Here is an 18,744-nt window from a genome sequence, read left to right as displayed (position 1 = left end):
GCGAACCCAAGGATAAAACAGTCTTTATTCAATGTATAGCGCGCTGCAGAATCGAACAAATATTGAACTGTGCTGGCCAGGTAGAACTGTATGCCACACCACCAAGAAACTCTCCGCCAAACCTCCGCTGCAAACTCGCAAGAAAGGAAAACATGGTCCCTGCTATCTTCAAAATTGTTACATAGACTGCACACATTCGAAACTGCATAAACGCCTCTTCTAATCAGATTATTAGCCATGGGATTCCTGTCTAGAGCTAATCTCCACACGAAACAAACAGTCTTGAGCAGAACCCATTTACACCAGAAGAACCGATTAGTTGGAGTTGTCTCGGGAAGATTTTGAAGAATGAGGTTTCTAGTAGAACTGACCGAAAAAATACCAGACGATTCAGCCTCCCAAACCCACTTATCTGTACCACGAATGAAAGGATAGTGACGAATCATCTCTGATAAATCAATGACCTCGTCAAGTACTCCTTGAGGAAGAGCCCTTGCATTAGAGTTTATTTAGTATCAACATATTGGTAAACTAGTTACAACTTTTCAAGTCCAGGACAAACTACGATAAGCTTTTTTGATGTGAGAGTAAACTAGAAAAAATTAGTTTCTGGATATACATAAATAAATGTTGTAATATATAAGTTAACCAAAACTGGATTTTTTTGAGAGGTTTCACTTATAAACTTAATGCATAACAACCTTTTTTTTAATGACAAATTTGGATAACTGACAGACCACTAGAGTATCATTGTGCCACCAGCGGAACCACCCGATCATATCCATCTCCAGCAGGCATAATGCCTATACACTAATTCAGGAGGAAACCCAATAAATATGGGAAACCCCCTTGTGAGAATCGAATCCAAGACCTATTGGTCCTAAAACCTTATCTCACCACTAAGATGCCACTAGACTATAAAGTCATGGGCTAATGCATAACAACCTTATATTTTCATTTAATAATCTATATCAATATCACCTACTTTCTAATTATATATATATATATTAATTTGCAACAATTGTTGGCATTGTTATTTGTAACATGATACTTAGTGACTTGTACCACTAAAGACAAATTGTTATTTATATAATACTAGGTTATCACCCGGGAAATGCTTCCCGGGCTGGAGAGTTATTTTATAGGTACTTTATGGTTAACATCTTAATTAAAAAACATAAAACAATTTATACAAATAGATATGTTATAAAGATGCGCAATGTCACATGGAGAAGAGCTTATAATCCTTAATCACTCGTAAATATTAAACGCTAAACATAAAAGATGGCACGACACTGTTACTTTAATTCGCCGCTTTCAAAGCTTCAAACCTTGGTTCTTTTGGGAGGAACTTCTGTTCAGTATATATCGACATGTAGTCACCAAACACGAACTTTGGGTAACCAAAATGGTTAACGTCTTTGTTCTCTTTTTGGATCAGCTGGCTTGCTGGTTCTATGGTGGCATTATAGGATGGGTTATAGAATGAAGCAATTGATCTCCTTGTCCCATTGGGCACAGCCTGAAAAAAAACATATAGTTTTAATGGAAACGTGTTAGATAGGTCAAAAGTTATCCAAAGTAGTATTTTGTTCAAAATTTAAATTATTAACAAATAACATAATTTTTGTACTCAAATTTCACACTAAATATTTTTAATAAAACTTCGTTACTTTGGACAAAAACATTTACATGTCAACCCGACATGTACCAAGTTTACCAAGTTTACACATCTGAAAATTTTATTCTCTTTTCAGACCTTTTTTTGCACATACAAAAATCAAGTAAATACCCTCATCCCATAAATGCAAGCTCACTCTCCCGAAAAGATTACACGAAGTATCATACATCAAGTCAATGTGATATCCAACACCACTTTTAACACAAAACTCTAACCCATAAAAATGCACAGACCCCAAACACACTTAGATAAGGTAATTTTGGCCCATTATGGATACATATAATGTATTATGTATTCCGAGTCAGGCGGATTTAACAAATAGCTAAAAAAGGTAAAGCATGTCTAAAATTCCCCAAATTTTTTTATAAGAAATCCTTCCAGATCATTTATCCAAACAATTAAAGAATTATTAAAATAATATATTTTTGGCAATGCACCTAATTGGTGTACTTATACTCTAAGATATTAGAATGTAGTAAGTAATAAGAATAAGAATCAAAATATATACAACTATTCTTTTAGTTAGTTATTTATATAAAAAAAGTAATAATCCGTAGAAGTAGAAAAGTGTTATCAACCTTTGCTGCAAGAACGATAATCCATTCCTGGTTATGACATGCAGTGTGCGATGGCACCCAGTAGGTATGTTGGATGAGAAATGCATAAAAGTTGCTCACAACAGCTTAGCTAAACCCAGATACAGATGTTAGCATATATTCGAACAGTTTACTAAATATGATATGTTTGACCCATTCATTAAATTGATATATTTGACCGGTGTACTAAAAGTAGTAATTTTTACCCGTTTATAAAATTATACACAGTAGAACTAATTAATTGCAGCCTATAAAAATATTATTCAACACCATAACACCAAACTTGAGATATAAATACAAAAAATGAGCATGTTAATACCTGAGATACATTTGACTCTTCTAGTCGCCCTTTCTCCTTTGTTCGTAACTATGGTGTCCTCTCAATATAGCCGGCGGTATTCTGTGAACAATGGTAGCACATGAATTGAATATACGTGGCTAGTTAAAAAAAAGAAAAAAGAAAAAAACCCTAATACATGTGTCCCATGATTGCCAAAACTAAAACCTCACAAAAAAATTGTTGGCTCCTATATTCTAACGAAGTAATTAGAAATTGGTTCGCCTACTAATATATTTCGACTTGATTCTTGCATCTTTGAAAGATGATTTAAAAATTTAAATGTTAAAAGCAATATAAATGGACCTAACACTAAAAAAATAGAGAGGTTAAGGAATTGCCAGCTTCTATGCATAATACATCTAATTTACTTGGTAGTGAAGTTTGAATATAGTAATACCGAAACTAAATAACACATGCATACAAAGGGTTGAGAAATATGCAACAGACCATTGTATGTCTTTCCTGAACATGTTTGTCCACAAGCAAATATAGAGACATTACGCATCCGAAGTTGACTGAACAAATGGTTGTACACCTGTGAAACCTTTAGCAACCAAGCTAAAGATGTCATATGTTATTTAAATGTCAGAAACCACAAATAACCAACAGACCTGAGGATAAATTGGGGCCAGGGCGACAACATATAGTATGATAGTACGTGTTAGTTTTGACACACTGACAAATTTTTGATGACCTAAATTGACATGTTAATAAATTCAAGGTGACCCAAATTGAACCATTGTTTGATTTGAGGCGACTCAAATTGACCCATTCACTAATTTGAATTGAGCCGAATTGAACCATATACAAATTTATTATTACCCAAATCAACCCAACAGATAAACAAAAAAAACTAAAAATAGAAGTAGAAATCTACTAAATCACAAAAATATAACTGCCAGCCCGCAATAGTAACGTAAATTGTTTTGGTATAATAATAATAAAGACAATGCAAGTCTTTTCTTTGAAAAGTTCATACTTTTCAAGTTAATCTACAATAAAGACAATGCCAAATAAAGTCTTGAAATTCTATTTATCTGTACCATTTTTTAATTCTCCATTTTGCGAGTCATGTATAATTTGTCCAAATATCAAGCAAAGAAGAACCCATACTCACACCAGAAAATGAAACTCATAAATAAAAACCTTAATTGGGCAATTTTTTACACTTTAAAGTGTTCCAAAAAATATAATAACTTGCCCATATACCATGTACATGTAGGTCGATGGTAGCATGGAAAAAATTATAAGAGTAGAAAGAAGTACCTGAGATAAAAACTTGTTTTGCAAAGAGATGTAAGTAGTTGGAGTGTTGGACCTTATCGAATTTAGGCTTTAAGTCTCACAAAGTACTGTAAACAGCTAGCTATTTACAAATAAACAAAGACATGCATGAGAAAGGAATCTATAGAAAGTTTCAGAAACATAGATTAATAACAAAAATCGAAATGCCCTATTAAATCAAAATCTTGTTTAGCATCTTTCAGATATGTGCCTCATTAATAATATAGGACTCTTTTATTCACATTCTTTTAACGTGAAGCAAGAAAAATAAAGCTGGAGATGGACCATTTTCCTGCACCAATTGAGTACCTTAATAAATAACTTTTTAAAATTATTTTTATTTATTATGAAATGTTGTTGTTAGTTATAGGTGATTACATTTGGAATTAAACTTAAAACAGAAACACCATTCTAATTTCCCATTACCTTGGTGTAGTTTATTGCAACCCTCGTCACCAGGAGTGACCCACAGAAGATTCTCATCAATTTTATCACTTCATATGAGAAATTCTAGTTCATTATCATTGACTTTGATCACTTTGGCCTTATCCCATACGCTCATGATTTGCTTATGGGCCTCATCTATTGATGACCACAATGGCAACCAGAGATTTGGGTCATATGACAGAAATACCCATACATCTTTCGCAACATCCATTGCTTTAAAATGTGTTGATCTGCAGGACTCCACGATCAATCTTACTGACCCGTAATGGAAAAGTTTGGCCTGCAATTTAACATGAGTAAAGGTATCTTGCCACTATTGCATCTTTAAAATGAGATTATCCTTTAAAATTTGAAATTAATGACTGGAACATGAGAATCTAGAAGTAATCAAAGTTCAGTCATTTCTCCATTACACTTAACGAAAAAGTCAACATGTATAACTTTTCAATGTTATCAATCAAACATAACTGGAGAAATTAATATCATTATAGACTAATGGAATAATTAATGTAATTTACCATCTGTCACTGGCTCATCTTGAGAGGAATTCAGTACATCTGATGACTGACTCGTTATTGGTGACTTACTTGAAGGTGGCAGCGGCACATTTTCATCATTTTCTTGAAAAAACATGAAAAACTCTTGTTATATAAAGAAATTAAATATGTGCAGTGAAACCAGAAATTTAATAACCTCCAGCATTTGACTGAGATGATAAGCTTGTATGATTTGGCACAACTGGTGAAGCAACCACTGGGTTCCTAGCCTGCAATCCCATCAAGAAATTATGTTTCTTAAAGCATATATGCAATCTTTAATCTATCTAAACTGTTAAAAGTAGTTAGTTAATAGTTACCGACAGAACTTCCTTCTTCATCTTGAAGTGACATCATGAGCGTTTTCATGAAGCTCTCCAACTGCATCAATCAGTTACAAGAATAAGATTCAGCTTACAATTAAAGTGGGAAAATCGAAGAACTGAAAACTGTTGTTGATTTCCTAATCCAAAGTAGAGTAATTAATTATTTAAACTTAAAGAGATCAAACCAACTCAAGCACTAATTAACGGTAAGACCTTTCAAACTCAATTTAATGGCGCCTGCTGGACATTTGGTATTTTTCGGATAGTCCAAAAGAGTAGAAGCTATACATCAGAAACTAAACACATATATGAAATTAAAAAAAATATGTATAATTTAATTTGATCCGTAAACGTGTTAACCGTAAAAAAAATAGAATCTTTATAAAAGTTAAGAGCATGCACTTACTTGATCACGGAAAACGCTAAGAGCTTTCAAACTCAATTGGAACCAGTCTCGGCATGTCTCTCTACAATAATCTAATAAAATTAATTGGTAAAGAATAGAAAAAACCAAAAAAGGACCTCAACAAAAAGCTCCTTTATGTTAAACTTCATGCTAAACAGGTCGTGGTCGGGTTCAGGTGCATAGATCTTATAAAACTGCCATTATATCAATGCCATATCAATAATTTAGTTTGGGACTAAGAATGTGATTTCACACTACTTAGACATTAAAGAAAAAATTGAACACAAAAAGCAAATATATGTAAGATGTGGTCTAGCTGGAAGTTTTCATGTGATCAGATATATAGATATTTAAGAGACCCGCTTAACCCACCAACCATTTGACTCTATACCTAAAAGGGTTTCATCTTACATGTTTCATATCCGAGTTCCATGATTTTAATTAGGTCCCATTCTATTCACCGTTCTTTAACCTCACGAAACTTTAAATAATATATGATTTTATCACAAATTTAATTTAAAACTCTTAAGTTTTAAAGCATGTTACAAAATTCCATGAACTAATCAAAGTTAACTCATGTTGCTTGAATCGTTTTGATTAACAATATGTATCAAAAGAGATATGCAAAATCAATCCTTTTAAAAATACCCCATTTCACAATCAAGAATCCAATTCAAACCCTAAAATTCACTACTCAAATTCTGCATAGAAACAACAATCTAGAAGCTAAATCCTCATGTTTCTCGTTCATCAAATCATCACAAATTTAGATATATTGGCAAATATTAACTAACACAAAATCCAAACAAAAGTACTACATAAATCTAAAATTTGGTACAGAGCAACAATGATATATAAAATAACGTAAAAACTCATAAATATAACTCACATCATTTAGGATTGGGATCAGATTCATACAAAACATGGATGAATAACAAAGTAATCTCGAAAATTTGAGACATGGACGATCCAGTGTGCAGCTTATTAAGATGTTACCTGTTAAAGAAATCGAATAACAGAATTAGCAAAGATGAAAAACAGTGTATGCGCAGGACATAGAGATGAGAATCAAGATTTAAGCAATCCAGTAACCAGCAACTCTTTCAACTTCGTCAGAATCCCTAAGATGGTGATGACGGTGCTATACAGCGATGAAGATGCTGTGGATTTGCAATTCCAAGTAGAAATTTCAACAATGGCGGATTGATAGGCGAGAGAGTTTGTAGCGACAAGATTGAGAAGTTGATTCCAATTAGGGTTTAGCGGCAAGATTGAGAAGTTGATTGGAAAAGATGAAGGTGTGGAGATGGATTCTCTCTGTGGCGTATAGGGTTTGGTATAGAAAAAATTGATAAATTGTCTTTTATAATAGATCCGAAAAAGGTGGGTCGGTTAAATCAACAAATAGGATCCGCGTCCCATTTCACGATCCGAACATTTTCCCGCCAAAATGAAATCCTAGATGCTCTAATCTAATACCACATCAGCCCAAATCTTTATGTTTATTATATATAATAGATAATATCAATTTGTAATACACTTAGGCTTTAAATTGTTGTAACTTTTGCATTAATGGTGTTTCATGCTTAGTTTTGTTATACCTTTATGTGTTGGGGTTGTACACTTTGTTAAATTATTTATATATTTATATACTATTAATTTTTAACATTATAGTGCATTAGAAGTTGTACTCTAAGCATATATTCTTGGACATTGGTTTTTTTTTACAAAACAACTAGGTAGTGTGGGTTATTGTTTTGGGCCAACTCTCTTTAATTGTGCGGATACCCATTATCCCCGCCTTTTGGTGCCAATATCGGAACGGTACCGGTATTTACAGGTAAAATACCGGTACTGGTACCGAACCGATATATTCAGTACCGGTACCCACTTTTTCCGTTTTTCTGTACCGGTACAGGTTCAATACTGAACATGTACCGTGCTCATCCCTAATCAACATCAAGTATTTGTATTTCCCTCCACAAGACATTTGGAAACACAATGTGATCATTTGGATATCTAACTTGATACAAAGGTGTGTAGTTAATCCTTAGGTTTGTGGTTTTAAAACGCAACAAGCGGGTCGATAGATAAGTATAAAATAGATTCATTGCATCGTAATTTGTAAGGGCCTAGCCATATAAAGTTGATTCATTGTGTCGTAATATGTAAGACCCTAGCCGCAACCCTAGCCGTAACGCGGCGGGTCTTACATCTAGTTAGATATTAATTTTCCAACAAATCACTTTCAAATTCTGATCCAAATTAATCATATCACCTTTGTTTGAGGGTTCTCTATGTTATTTCTATCTACATTCTAATTAAATGTTGGGGGGGGGGTCAGAGTGATTGCGGGGAGTGGATGGGGGGAGTGGGGTTGCCGCGGGGGGAATGATACCGGGTGTTTGAATAGGGAGTAGGAGAGATGATGTTTTTTCGGTGAGTATACACCGAAGGTGAAGAAGAACAAAGGGAGGAGAGAGAGAGAGAGAAGAGAGGATAGAGAGAACCAATGAAATTTTTTATTTTTTTAATTGAGTGGGTGTTTGAATCACTCCTAGAGTCCTAGTGTTTGAGTAGAAAATGGAGAGTGAAGGAAAGAAGTTGACATGGCATGAGATTATTGGGTAGAGAAAACTCAAACACCCTAAAGTGTTTGAATCATACACTACACCCTTAATATTCCAACAAAACACTTATGAATTTTGGCCCAAATTGATCATATCATTTCTATTTGAGGGTTGTTTGTGTTATTACTATGATTTTACAAGTACAATTTCAACTTATGCGGTGTTTAGAATAATATCTATAAATACATTAATCATTCTACATTTATGTGTTACATATCTATAAATACATATTTAATCATTCTACATTTATGTATTACATAAAAACAATAGTCACGACATAAACAAATAAGACGAACAAAAATCAAAATAAGTCTTCGTAAAAGCCATCGAGTTGATTTTTTCGGGCAAAGTCAAGGCTGAAAACATTCTTAGCAATGTTAAAGCGGTCACATACTTATGGTTCAAAAACAGATCGAAACATGGACTTGTAACATGGGAAGAATGGTGTAAATTTGTATTTATGTAGTTTTTTTTTGCCTTCCGGTTTCCGGGTTGGTTGGTTTAATGAAGTTTACCTAATAAAAAGAGTTAAATGCCATTTTAGTCCCTGTGGTTTGGGCCATTTCGCAAGTTTGGTCTAAACGTTGTCATTTTAGTCAAAACAGTTTCAAGCGTTGCCATTTTAGTACAATAAGTTAACTTAATTCATCTATTTTTTCTGTTAACTAGAAGGACAATTCAATCATTTTTTATGTAATTCTACTAACTAGAAGGGCAATTCGGTCATATAAAATGACCGAATTACCTTTCTCATTAACAGAAAAATGGAATGAAGTTAACCCAGTAAACTAAAATAGCAACGTTTTAAACTATTTGGACTATAATGACACGTTTCAAACCTTTGGACTACACTAAAAAAATGACGCAAACCCTAGGGTCTAAAATGACATTTAACTTTAAAAAAAAGCCAATGACTTTTGGTAAAGGTCTTGGGAGTTGAAGTAAAAAAGAACAAGTAAAGGGGTGAAAGTGAAAGTTTAAAAAACCGAAGGATACTAAAAAAGTGAATGAAAATGACAATGCTTTTTTAAAAAGAATAAAAATAGAAAAAGAAGGTAAAAGCGAGGCGCATGCAAAGCGGTCATCATGGTGTTCTCTTTGTCCCACGAAACCTCCCATGCCACCCTCGTTCTTTCTATGAACCCTCTCCTCTTAAACCCTTTTTTTCTATATATTTACCTCCTATGCCATCATCACACCACTACATATAAATTCATGTTATAAAATTTATAAAATTAATAATAATAATAATGTTAAAATACATATGTAATACAAAACAATAAATAGGATTTGTGAACCGTACATTTTATTTTAAATTTAAATTTAAATTTAAATTATAAATTTAGGAATCAAGATATTGATCTATTTAATGTTACTTAGCTTGTTACAAAGATGACAATGATATTCCATGTTTATAAATTTCTATGTCAAAGTCAATAAACCAGCGGTCTTAATAATCTGCTGGTTAGATTGATTATAGATACTTGATTAGTTTTTTAAAGATCATATATAAAACTAAAGTAAAACAACATATGAATATGTTTTAACCTTTGTACTAATTATTTTTTTTGATACAAAGACAAATATATAAAGATGTAGCCTCAAGTAACAAATGAATTTGTAATTGAGAATAGAAGAAAAACTATAAAAAGTAAATGATTTTGAAGTACGATTCACCCACCTAAATTCGTCGGTTTAACTGATCCAACCGGTTCAAATAGAAGCAATTTAAATTGAATCGTCCAGACAAGTTATGTAGCAGCTTCCATATATTAACTGTCCGACCGAAGATTTCGACGCAGTTCGGTTACAAGAATAATGGCATCAAGGTACAAGTACTAAATCTTATCGTTTCGTATATATTTATATATTGTTCAAACTATTCATTTAGTTGTATAATTTATTTTATTTGTTATGATAATTTTTACAAACTTTATTCTAATTTACTTACAATTTTTGGTTATATCTTGTATACCTAATTAGATAAAAATAAGAGTAAATTACAAAAATCGTCCTTTTTGTATGTCACTTATTGCAAACTGTGTTCTTTATCTTCAGTAATTACAGAAAACGTACTTAATGTTTGCAAACCCTTGCAAGTTATGTACTTTAGCCCTAACTCAGTTAATTTTTTGTGGTTAAATATGACCAAATGGACCTCACATGAGGGTATTTTGGTGGGTCAATTTGATCAGATTTAACCACAAAAATACCCTTGTGGGGTCCATTTGGTCAGATTTAACCATAGTAATTAACCGAGTAAGGGCTAAAGGACATAACTTGCATGGGTTTGCAAACATCGAGTACGTTTTCTGTAATTATTGAAAACAAATGACACAATTTGCAATAAGTGACATACGTAAAGGACGATTTTTGTAATTTACTCTACAAATAATTAAAATAGTAATTTAAGAATTCGAAGCATTTCTATTAAGGGGGTAAAAAGGTAACTTCACCAAGATTCAAATATATTTCAGAAGATACAAATGGAAAAGAGTGGCAGCAAGCCAAAAGCAAACCAACAAAGAGCAAATCAATTTCAAGCACCACATTTCACATCAATCAACATGGTAAGTTAATGTAACAAACAATAAAACCACTCAAAAGATCTTCTACACTTCTTCTCTTTCTTTCATCATTAATATTTTTCTTTCCCGGAGTAACAACAACAACAACAACATGTTCCAGAGGCTAGGGACGATTGAATGATTTACATTGGATTGTTGAATGAATCTTGAGTTATGATCTGCAAAGATGGTAAAGGTGCAATGATGGATAACGGCAAATATGTTCGTTACACACCCGAGCAGGTTGAAGCCCTAGAGAGGCTGTATCATGAGTGCCCCAAACCCACTTCTGTTCGTCGTCAACAACTCATTCGTGAGTGTCCTATTCTCACCAACATTGAACCCAAACAAATCAAAGTTTGGTTCCAAAATCGAAGGTGGGTGGGTTGGATGCTAATCATTTTTGTTTTTGTTTTTTTTTTCTATGTACACACCAAATATAACCAACATGTTTTGAGCGTAATGGATGTGGATGAGAGAACACCATGGTTAAGCGTGCTCCAGTGGGGGTGTGCACGGTTCAGTTCGGCTATTAGCAGTACCGTAACCGAAGTCATCGCCTAAGGATGAGCAAACGGTACCCGGTACTGGTACCGAATTTACTGAACCAGGTACATTTTCGGTACCGGTCCGGTACCGGTATTTACTGGTTTATACCCTCAAATACCGGTACCGAACCGTAACGTACCGGGTATATTCGGTACCGGTACCTACTTTTGGGGTTTTCGGTACCAGTATTTCGGTTCTGGTACGGTTCAGTACTGGTCAGTGTATAGCTCATCCCTAGTCATCGGTTATAATTTGGTTAATTTTTGGTTTGGTTTGATTAATTTCAGTCAATGACCAAATCAAACAAGGGATAAAATTTTTGCTTAGATACACATGTAACGTAAATATAAAAACCTATAGATACATGAAATAAAAGTATAAAAATATAAAATCGAAATACATCAAATGGAGGTATAAAACCTGGGAATACAACAAATAACCGGTAGTACAAAAAATATCGGATAACCGACTTTCGGTTAATTCGGTTTCGGTTAATGATTCGGTTATTGCTCACCCCTAACTGGAAGTGTCCATTCGGGTACCCAAAAATGAATACGTGAGGTCTTTGTGGGCAATGCAGATAATATTGGTGGTACGAGAGGTGTGGATGTTACGGCGTATATAATATTTTGTTTGATTTTGATATGCAGATGCAGAGAGAAACAAAGGAAAGAGGCTTCACGTCTTCAATCTGTGAACCGGAAGCTGACCGCTATGAACAAGCTGTTAATGGAGGAAAATGACCGCTTGCAGAAGCAAGTGTCTCACCTTGTGTACTCAAATGGCTGTTTCCGTCAACATACACAAAATGTAAGGGCCTTTTTGAATATTTTAATTATCTTAGGTGGTGTAGAAACCAAAAAGAAATTTTTACACCTAGAAATTGATTGAGGTTATTGAATTGCAGACGACAGTTGCTAGCAAGGACAGTAGCTGTGAATCAGTGGTGAGCAGCGGTCAAGGTCAACGGCAATTAACCCCACAGCATCCTCCACGGGATGCTAGTCCTGCTGGGTCAGTTGGTTTTTTGATTCTTATGATTTAAAAAAAGAAAAAAACATTTTGTTTAATTGTTTTGTTGTTTTTTCTTCAGACTTTTGTCCATTGCAGAAGAAACTTTAACAGAGTTTCTTTCGAAGGCTACTGGAACCGCTGTAGAGTGGGTCCAGATGCCTGGAATGAAGGTACACTACTACTACTCATGTGTTGTTAAATGCTGTTGTATTCATTTAGGGACTTGGTTAATTTGCAACTGTATCTTTGACTTTTATTGTAGCCTGGTCCGGATTCCATTGGAATCGTTGCTATTTCTCATGGTTGCACTGGCGTGGCGTCGCGAGCGTGCGGCTTGGTCAGTCTTGAGCCTACTAGGGTAAGTAAGATATAATACACATACGCACACGGCACATCTATATAGACGCCGGTTCCCATATGAAACTGATTTTTCGTGCCAAATGTGACATGTGTATATGCGTTGTATAATCACGAACCATAATTACTCTACATGAACATTTTACAAAATTACTCTACAAAATATCAAAATTACTTTACAGTATCATTTGTAATAATTACTCTACAAGACCATTTTACAAAATTACTCTACAGAAGATCAAAATTACTCTACAGGTACATTTGTAGAGTAACTTTGATAGTTACTGATTATTACAAAAATGTCACCGCCTACTTTTTCCTTTTCATGCAATTCGTATGTTTTGTACGTTAAGTTTATTTGTACAATAACTTTCCCCAAAAAAGTAAACAATTGTTACAATGCTCACCAAAAAATCATTCCTTATTTGATCCACCAATTTCACATTTGAAATGAATATAGTTCGTTTTACGAAAACATTTGAAACCGGAGTAAATGTATTTGAATTCAAATTCCAGGTTGCTGAGATCCTCAAGGATCGCCCCTCCTGGTTTCGCGACTGTCGAGCCGTTGATGTCCTCGATGTTCTGCCCACCGCCAACGGTGGAACCATTGAACTTTTGTACATGCAGGTAACTAACTAACTAACACTTGATCCTTTTGTTGATTATCAGTCAAGTGATGTAGTTTACACCTTTTCTTATACGCTGAATTCGTTTCATGCTGTAGCTTTACGCCCCTACAACTTTGGCTACAGCTCGTGACTTCTGGTTGTTGCGATATACTTCCGTTACTGAAGACGGCAGTCTAGTGGTCTGTGAAAGATCACTAACAAACACCCAGAATGGTCCAAGCATACCATCTGTACCGAATTTTGTGCGGGCAGAAATGCTGCCTAGTGGTTACCTTATCAGACCATGTGAAGGAGGCGGGTCGATCATAAACATTGTGGATCATATGAACTTAGAGGTAAATAATCACTCTACTGGATTATACGACGCCTTTTTACTTGTATAATGATTTGGAAATTTGAATTATTATGTGTATTACTAAATAGGCATGGAATGTACCTGAAGTGCTGCGGCCGTTGTATGAATCACCAACCGTTTTTGCTCAAAAAACGACTATGATGGTAACAACTTTAATCCTCTGTTTTCTAATTTTTGTAACGAGTTCGGGGATTTTAAGGCTTAACAATTTTTTAACAGGCGTTACGCCAACTGAGGCAAATAGCTCAGGAGGTTTCTCAGGCAGGTGCCCCTAATTGGGGCAGAAGACCGGCAGCTTTGAGAGCACTTAGCCAGAGGTTAAGCAGGTAACTTGCTAAATCGCACCTTTTAGATCAGTTTCGAATAGAGATGTCGGATCAAACGGGTGGGTCATTGTTGTGAATAGCGGCTGTAGCGTGCTACGTAACGATGCGCCCATATGGTGCATTGGTGCTATAGGGTTTATAGCGACAAGTAGCGGCCTTTTCTGTATTTTTTTTTATTTTTGATAAATATATATAGCGATGCTCATTATGGTTTTTTTAACAATTGAAAAAAGAAGCGTATTTAAATAAAAATATACATTTAAAAATAGCGTATTTTTATAAAATATGGATGTAACAAATTTCTTAAATTTTCTACTAGTTTATCGCTAAACATGAAATAGTGCCTAATAACAGACGCTATTTCGTCGCTATTGCTAGTTTGTCGCTATCGTCCTCTATTCGCTACTGACAACTATGGGTTGGGTTGCCCCAGTGCACTTTTTTTGAACATTTTTATCAATAAATGATGCCTCAAATTTAGTTATAAACTTATATTGGTTCGATAATAATTTAATCCTACCGGTTTTGTTTTTAGCTATTTTCTATTAAATTTCATCTGCTTGACTTGTTAGAGGTAAAACATATCCTGAATTGACCCGTTTGTTCTTGTTAGGGGATTTAACGAGGCTGTAAACGGGTTTACTGACGAGGGATGGTCATTAACGAGTAATGATGGAGTAGATGATGTTACGATTCTTGTCAACTCTTCACCCGAAAAGCTAATGGGATTAAATCTTTCCTTCTCAAATGGATACCCGTCTGTTAACACTGCGGTCTTGTGTGCAAAAGCGTCTATGCTTTTACAGGTCAGTCGATGAACACCAAGGTTTACGTGAAATATGACTTTAAAATTTATTCATGTACGTATTTTCTTAACATTTTGTGTATTTTCTAGAATGTTCCTCCAGCCATCTTGCTTCGGTTCTTGAGGGAGCACCGTTCAGAATGGGCCGACAACAATGTTGATGCTTACTTGGCTGCAGCGATCAAACTTGGTCCCTGTAGCATACCGGGTGCTCGAGCTGGTAATTTTGGGGGTCAAGTTATACTTCCTCTTGCTCATACGATCGAGCATGAAGAGGTAAGTTAGTCGCTTCTAATTAACTTGTTTTAGTATTAGAGGCGGCAAAATGGGCGGGTTAGGTAATTTGTCAAATGGGTTTGGGCCATAACGATAATTTACTTTTTCTTGGTGTATCTGTTCGATCTTTTTAGAGATAAAACATAACCCAAACTGATCTATACTATATAATAAAAGAAACCAATGACGGGACACGTGTCATTCATTGGAGCCATCTATTTTTTAATTTTCTCATCTCTATCTCCTACTTAATTATAATTAATATTAATTAAAAGATAATTATAAAATAAAATTTAATATAAATTTAAACAATTCGTATAAGAGATAATATAGTCTTTTGAAATATTTATTAGATTTCAAACTTATTTATCTTGAAATTAACAAAAAACGCACATTAAATATAAATTAATAGCCATCTTTTTTTTTAAAATTTTTTTCATCTCTATCTCCTACTTAATTATAATTAATATTAATTAAATGATAATTATAAAATAAAATTTAATATAAATTTAAACAATTCGTATAGGAGATAATATAGTCTTTTGAAATATTTATTAGATTTCAAACTTATTTATCTTGAAATTAACAAAAAACGTACACTAAATATAAATTAATATAATGTAAAGAGTTAAATGTCATTTTAGTCCCTGTGATTTGGGCCATTTTGTCAGCTTAGTCCAAAAGTTTTATAATACACAGGGTTTATAAAGATATAACAAGATATAACTTTTTATTATTTAATATATAAAATTACATTTATTCAACACATGTAATAAACGAGATTTTTAAAGATATATTGTTTTATTATTTGGTATATAAAATTACATTTATTCAACCCGTGTAATAAACGAGGTTTTTAAAGATATTTTTTTTATTTGGTATATAAAATTACATTTATTCAACCCGTGTATTACACGGGGTTCTAACCTAGTTCATTTATAAGTAAAACGGTTGAAGAAATATTAACCTCTTTGTGGTATATAGCTTTTGGAGGTGATCAAGCCGGAGGGTGTTGGGCTTTGTCCCGAAGATGCGCTAATGGGCCGAGACATGTTTTTACTGCAAGTACGGTTCTTGTTTATTCTTTTTCATTTCACATATATTTGACACAAATTTATATTTTCTGCCTTTTTTTCTTTATCTAATTACATTTATGTAAATATTGTAGCTATGCAGTGGAATGGACGAAAAGGCCGTTGGCATGTGTTCAGAACTTATATTCGCTCCAATCGACGCTTCCTTTGCTGACGAAGCACCGCTTTTGGCTTCCGGTTTTCGCATCATTCCTCTTGATTCTTGCAAGGTTACAACTTTATAATTTGCACGTCCGCGTGATCGTTTAGATGTATAAATTGTTAATGTTTGTGTTCATCTAAATAAAACTGTAATATACCAACAGGGGGATTCAAGCCCGAATCGCACCCTTGATCTTGCATCCGCACTTGACGTAAGAGGGACCGGGAATAAATTATCCGGTGATCGAGATGTCGGTACGGGTAGTGCAAGATCTGTGATGACAATCGCTTTCGAGTTTGCATTCGAGAGTCATATGCAAGAAAGTGTATCTGCTATGGCCCGCCAATACGTCCGCAGCATTATATCATCGGTTCAGAGGGTAGCATCCGCATTATCCCCGTCCCCAAACAGTGGTGTTCAGGCTCCAGTTGGTACTCCCGAAGCCCACACTTTAGCCCGTTGGATTTCCCACAGTTACAGGTATGTCAAAATAGGTCAACGGGTCGGATGCAATAGTAAATATTTTTATAGAAATTGTTTATAAAACATCATAAATTATATATTTTTGGCTTGTGAAACAGGTGCTACTTGGGTGTGGAGCTACTTAGAGGTGTGGATAACGGGAGTGACTCGATACTTAAATCTATGTGGCACCACTCGGATGCAATCATATGCTGCTCAATGAAGGTTAGCCGTTAACCCGTTATTGAACATTGTTGAACAACCGGTTCGTTAGTTATGTAACATTGGTCATGTTATTAGACCGCTAAACCACTATGGTTTTATGCAGGCGATGCCGGTTTTCACATTCGCAAATCAGGCTGGTCTGGATATGCTTGAAACCACACTAGTCGCGCTTCAAGATATCAGTTTGGAGAAGATACTAGACGAAAACGGAAGAAAAGGTTTGTATTACGAGTTCCCACAGATAATACAACAGGGTTTCGCGTGTCTTCCAGGGGGTATATGTGTGTCGAGTATGGGGAAACCAGTTTCTTACGAGCGCGCAGTGGCATGGAAAGTGGTGAATGAGGAAGACCAAGCGTATTGCTTTTGCTTTATGTTTATGAACTGGTCGTTTGTCTGAGTCCTATCGGGTCGCTAGCGGATGGTAGTTTGTTGGGTAGTCAAGGATGTTTAACTTTTCGGATCTTTCCTTTTGAATGCTTATCCAGTTTAGGCGTTGACAACGTTAACTTGTTCGTGTTTCTCGCTTAAAATCTAACTGGTGTTAACAGACTATATGTTTAAAATTTGTCTCCTGTATCAGATTTTTATCATGTTGGTATCAAATGTTCTTGAAAACTCAGTTAATTCGATTGGCTTATCATGTTATCCCCTTACACTTAGCCCCTAGGGGCTTTATCACGCCACGTCAGCGCCATGTCAAATTCACGTCAGCCAGGGGGCTTTATCACGCTTTCCCTTAACTTGCAGGGTGTGGATACCCCCCTTCAAACTATAGCGCCCCCACCTGCAACCAATCACCCCTCAATCCTACCAAATCTTCTTCGTTACCATGCTAGCGAAACCACCATGGTGCCCCCTCTTAAATCGGTGGGTATGGACGGTGGCGCCCCACCGGTACTATCGTTGGTGAGGTGGCAGGGGTGGCGCACTCCGCACCTTCCGGCCTTACAGTTTTTGAAAAATAATTGGAATGGGATGTCACCTGTGGTGCAATCTCGACTGTTGGGCCTTGGTTTATATTGGGCTAAAACTCAACATGTCCAGTAAGGCAAGATTAATTTGCCTGTATTTGTGAGTTAAGCAAATTAATCAGTATAGTATTTAGCTAATTAAATAAATCAAATGACTTGTTGGCACTTATGCGTAATCCGAATTTTGTGATTTTATTGAACATGACTTATAAATTGTTTGGATGTATAATTACAAGAAAAAAAGATGGTCAATAAAAATAGTTTCATGGATTTTTATTTACGGTTTCAAATTGTATAAATAAAGTTACGATAGCAAGTTCTAAAAATTGAAAATTTAACTTTTGACAACTAAAATTAGCGAACCTCAATAATCAGGATCGAGCATGTTGATAACTTTTACTACTATAACATGTATTTCATCAAAAAGAATATTTTTGTTAACAAAAAGAGACTACTTTACGGGACACACCCAAAAGTTTTGCTTTGTTTTTTTTTTGTTGTTTTTTTAACCAACAATGTTATGACAAGTGGCTTGTGTGTAAGTTTTTGTTTTTTCTTTTATAACTTTTAAAATTTAAAATATAATATTTTATAAAATTCTAAATATACCCTTAAAAATTCTTTTTTTATCTATGTTTCAATTTCACTGTAAATTTTATACAAAATGAGTTACGCGTGATAATATACAAGTCAGTGAAATACAAACGCATAAGTTGTCAA

The 18,744-nt window shown here is 34.7% G+C and overlaps 1 protein-coding gene and 1 long non-coding RNA gene across 19 annotated transcripts; one reads left to right on the top strand and one right to left on the bottom strand.

The window, feature by feature from the left end:
• Positions 1 to 1,168: 1,168 nt before the first annotated feature.
• Positions 1,169 to 7,055, bottom strand: LOC110886550. Of its 17 annotated transcripts, none has more exons than XR_002562879.2 (13): positions 6,709 to 7,055; positions 6,506 to 6,612; positions 5,617 to 5,810; positions 5,424 to 5,506; positions 5,205 to 5,265; positions 5,042 to 5,114; positions 4,867 to 4,968; positions 4,328 to 4,628; positions 3,884 to 3,983; positions 3,065 to 3,161; positions 2,597 to 2,677; positions 2,260 to 2,368; positions 1,169 to 1,522 (listed from the first exon to the last, which is right to left on the bottom strand). It is a non-coding gene; the product is annotated as an uncharacterized LOC110886550 (long non-coding RNA). The 17 variants fall into 17 exon arrangements; XR_002562871.2 differs by having other exon boundaries at positions 3,065 to 3,175; positions 5,209 to 5,265; XR_002562868.2 differs by having other exon boundaries at positions 3,065 to 3,175; positions 6,709 to 7,053.
• Positions 7,056 to 10,775: 3,720 nt separating this feature from the next.
• Positions 10,776 to 17,656, top strand: LOC110886549 (homeobox-leucine zipper protein ATHB-15). Of its 2 annotated transcripts, XM_022134360.2 has the most exons (17): positions 10,776 to 10,816; positions 10,935 to 11,190; positions 12,013 to 12,172; positions 12,270 to 12,376; positions 12,456 to 12,546; positions 12,639 to 12,734; positions 13,250 to 13,363; positions 13,461 to 13,700; positions 13,789 to 13,863; positions 13,940 to 14,046; positions 14,660 to 14,852; positions 14,942 to 15,127; positions 16,112 to 16,192; positions 16,296 to 16,430; positions 16,527 to 16,843; positions 16,945 to 17,050; positions 17,154 to 17,656. In XM_022134360.2, the coding sequence occupies exons 2-17, from the start codon at positions 10,988 to 10,990 to the stop codon at positions 17,448 to 17,450; spliced, it is 2,508 nt and encodes an 835-aa protein (XP_021990052.1). In that variant the 5' UTR covers positions 10,776 to 10,816; positions 10,935 to 10,987; the 3' UTR covers positions 17,451 to 17,656. The 2 variants fall into 2 exon arrangements, with proteins under 2 accessions (XP_021990052.1, XP_035834677.1); XM_035978784.1 differs by lacking the exons at positions 10,776 to 10,816; positions 10,935 to 11,190 and adding an exon at positions 11,280 to 11,424.
• Positions 17,657 to 18,744: the final 1,088 nt, after the last annotated feature.

The sequence above is a fragment of the Helianthus annuus genome, chromosome 10 (assembly GCF_002127325.2).
Source record: "Helianthus annuus cultivar XRQ/B chromosome 10, HanXRQr2.0-SUNRISE, whole genome shotgun sequence".
Taxonomy (NCBI): domain Eukaryota; kingdom Viridiplantae; phylum Streptophyta; class Magnoliopsida; order Asterales; family Asteraceae; genus Helianthus; species Helianthus annuus.
The sequence above is the reverse complement of the archived record's forward strand: the minus strand, read 5'-3'. Positions and strand labels throughout refer to the sequence as shown.

Bases quoted from the DNA above. Each gene is read 5' to 3' on its own strand.
- LOC110886549 (XM_022134360.2), top strand. From the start codon at position 10,988: ATGATCTGCAAAGATGGTAAAGGTGCAATGATGGATAACGGCAAATAT. The intron at 13,364-13,460 runs GTAACTAACTAA...TTCATGCTGTAG, and splicing joins TTGAACTTTTGTACATGCAG to CTTTACGCCCCTACAACTTT. The intron at 16,431-16,526 runs GTTACAACTTTA...ATATACCAACAG, and splicing joins TTCCTCTTGATTCTTGCAAG to GGGGATTCAAGCCCGAATCG.